This window comes from Galendromus occidentalis, unplaced genomic scaffold, assembly GCF_000255335.2.
Source record: "Galendromus occidentalis unplaced genomic scaffold, Mocc_1.1 scf7180000075905, whole genome shotgun sequence".
NCBI classification, from domain to species: domain Eukaryota; kingdom Metazoa; phylum Arthropoda; class Arachnida; order Mesostigmata; family Phytoseiidae; genus Galendromus; species Galendromus occidentalis.
The window spans coordinates 4,238-6,795 of NW_003803895.1; the positions used below are offsets into that span (position 1 = coordinate 4,238).

At 49.8% G+C, this 2,558-nt stretch overlaps 1 protein-coding gene across 1 annotated transcript; it reads left to right on the top strand.

The window, feature by feature from the left end:
- Window positions 1–561: 561 nt before the first annotated feature.
- LOC108865028 (protein ZBED8-like) lies at window positions 562–873 on the top strand. The gene has a single exon (XM_018641653.1). It carries the CDS (start codon window positions 562–564, stop codon window positions 871–873), a length of 312 nt encoding a protein of 103 aa, XP_018497169.1.
- Window positions 874–2,558: the final 1,685 nt, after the last annotated feature.

The window sequence follows — 2,558 nt, forward strand, 5'->3', positions numbered from 1 at the left end:
CTATGAGGTTTCACATAGGGAAGTATTCTCGGAGTTCTTGGAGAAGACCTTGCCAGTCATGCCGCGAGATTTGCTTTCTGGGTCAGCCAAGCCTCCAAAACTGAGCGATTTGAAAAGGCATATGGACCGCGCCATGAGGAATCCGCTCCTCGCCGCCGATATGGGAGCCTTAGGCGACGGAATATCGTTCCCTCATTCCGACGCTTAAAACGATGTTGACGGGAACAATGCCAGGGAAAATCCAGCTGCTTGAAGTCGAACCTCGGAATCCTTCGAGCTATTCTGTCATCCGCTTCGCATTTCGCATCCCACGACCTTACAAGTTCACAAGTGTCTCAAACCTTCGAAGAATACCGTCACCCTCGCGAGAAGGTTCCTCAGTTCCAGGAAGCCGTTCAAATAAATTAGAAATCCTCGAGTTCGAGATCTGCTATCAGAGCTGCTCCATCCAAAGAAGGTCATCGATTCACTCTTTGTGGTTCAAAGGTCTCCGGTGTTGCTTCTTGTCCAGCTCACCAAGCAATTGGAAACTCTTTGAGTGAACTGAACACAGAAGAGACAATGTCGAAGAAGAGGAACTGGAGTGATGACTACGTACGATTTGGTTTCACTTTGGTGATGGGTAAAGACTCGTTACCGAAGGCTCAATGCATTCTCTGCAGCACCGTTTTCGCGAACACGAGTTTGAAGCCTTCGAAGCTCGAACCCCACTTTCTCAAGCACGGAGGAGAGGAATTTGAAGGCAACGATTTGGAATCGCCCAAGAACAGGTCGCGTTTGAACGCGGATGCGGACTTACGGATAGCCTTGAGCAATACGGAGCCTCGAATCACCAAGATTGTGGATTCGAAACAGCAGCAGAAAAGTCATTGACATCCGCATTTATACATGATCGTAACTTAAATTCGAATAAATGCTAATCGTGACATACGGCGGAGAACCGTGAAGCATACCAATATGTATTTTGTCGTATAACTTTCGACACTTCATCGCACGGGGTCTCGAAGTCGGTCTCATGATTCGGAGGGGGTCCCGAGAGAAAAAAAGGTTGGGAACCCCTGCACTAGAGGAAAAGAGGGTCTGTTTGACCATATTTTTGAATGTGGCCCAGGCCTTCGATAAAGTCTGGCACGAGGGGTTGTACTATGAGCTCAAGTTACTTCTTTCGAGGCAGTACGCGAATATAATCCAGTTGTTCCTCGAGGGAAGGTACTTCAGAATCAAGCAAGAAGATGCATACTCTGGCTTGAGAGAAATCCGGGCGGGGGTCCCGCAGGGCAGCATACTGGGCCCAACCCTTTACCTCCTCTACACGGGTGACCTACCGACGCCCCTTAACGGCGTTGTGGCCACCGTTGCGGAAGACACGGCAATCCTAGCGGTCGGCCACAACGCTGTCGAATCATCAAGTAAACTACAAGAAGCGATCAAAGTAGTCCATCTGTGGACGGAGAGATGGAGAATAAAGCTCAACGAAACGAAATCAATTCATGTAAACTTCACTAACAAGCGAATAGAATACGTGCCGATTTTCATCAATGGTCGGGGTGGGGTTCCTCATGAAAATGCCGCGAAATACCTCGGGATGACGCTCGACGCGGAGCTGAGGTGGAGAGCCCATGTCAAAAAAAAGCCTGACGGAACCCACCTGAGATACATATCGAAAAATGTATTGGCTCTTGGACCGTACTTCAGCTCTTTCCACTCATAACAAGCTGCTACTTAATCGCCAGGTCTTGAGACCGATCTGGACCTACGGAATCCAATTATGGGGTTGTACTTGCGAGAGCAATAGGAATATCGTCCAAAGACTCCAAAATAAGATATTGTGAGGAACGCACAAGATTTAATAATACAATAATACAATTCGCTCGAGCTCGTAGATTAGCGCCCGACGCACTCCGGTAGGTCAAGAGAGAATTCCTGTCGCTAGAGAGGCTCGGAATAATACGAAAGTCAAGCAGTCCGTGGTCCAGCCCACTGCACTGTGTGGGTAAGCCCGACGGCTCCATCCGCCCCTGTGGGGATTTTCGTCAGGTGAACGACGCAACGGAACCCGATAGATACCCGTTGCCGCACATTCACGACTTCTCAGGGAACCTGCACGGCTGCACGGTTTTCTCCAAAATTGACTTGGTCAAGGGCTATCATCGAATTCCAATGGCGCCCGAGGATATTCCCAAGACGGCGATCATCACCCCATTCGGCCTCTGTGAGTAGGTACGTGAGGATGCCCTTCGGCCTACGTAACAGCGCTCAGACCTTCCAACGCTTCATGGACTCTGTCCTGTCCGATCTACCGTTCATCTTCGTCTACTTAGATGATGTGCTCGTGGCTTCCAAGAGCAAAAAGCAGCATCTCGCCCACCTGCGGACCCTACTCGAACGGCTCAGCGACCATGGTCTGGTAGTCAACGCCGGAAAATGCGGTTCGGGGTTTCAGAAGTCGATTTCTTGGGGCACGTGGTGACAAGAAATGGCATTTCTCCGCTACCGAAAATGGTTGAGAACATCCGGGAATTCCCACGACCTCATACGATGAAAGAGTTACAGAGGTT

Bases quoted from the DNA above. Each gene is read 5' to 3' on its own strand.
- LOC108865028 (XM_018641653.1), top strand. From the start codon at position 562: ATGTCGAAGAAGAGGAACTGGAGTGATGACTACGTACGATTTGGTTTC.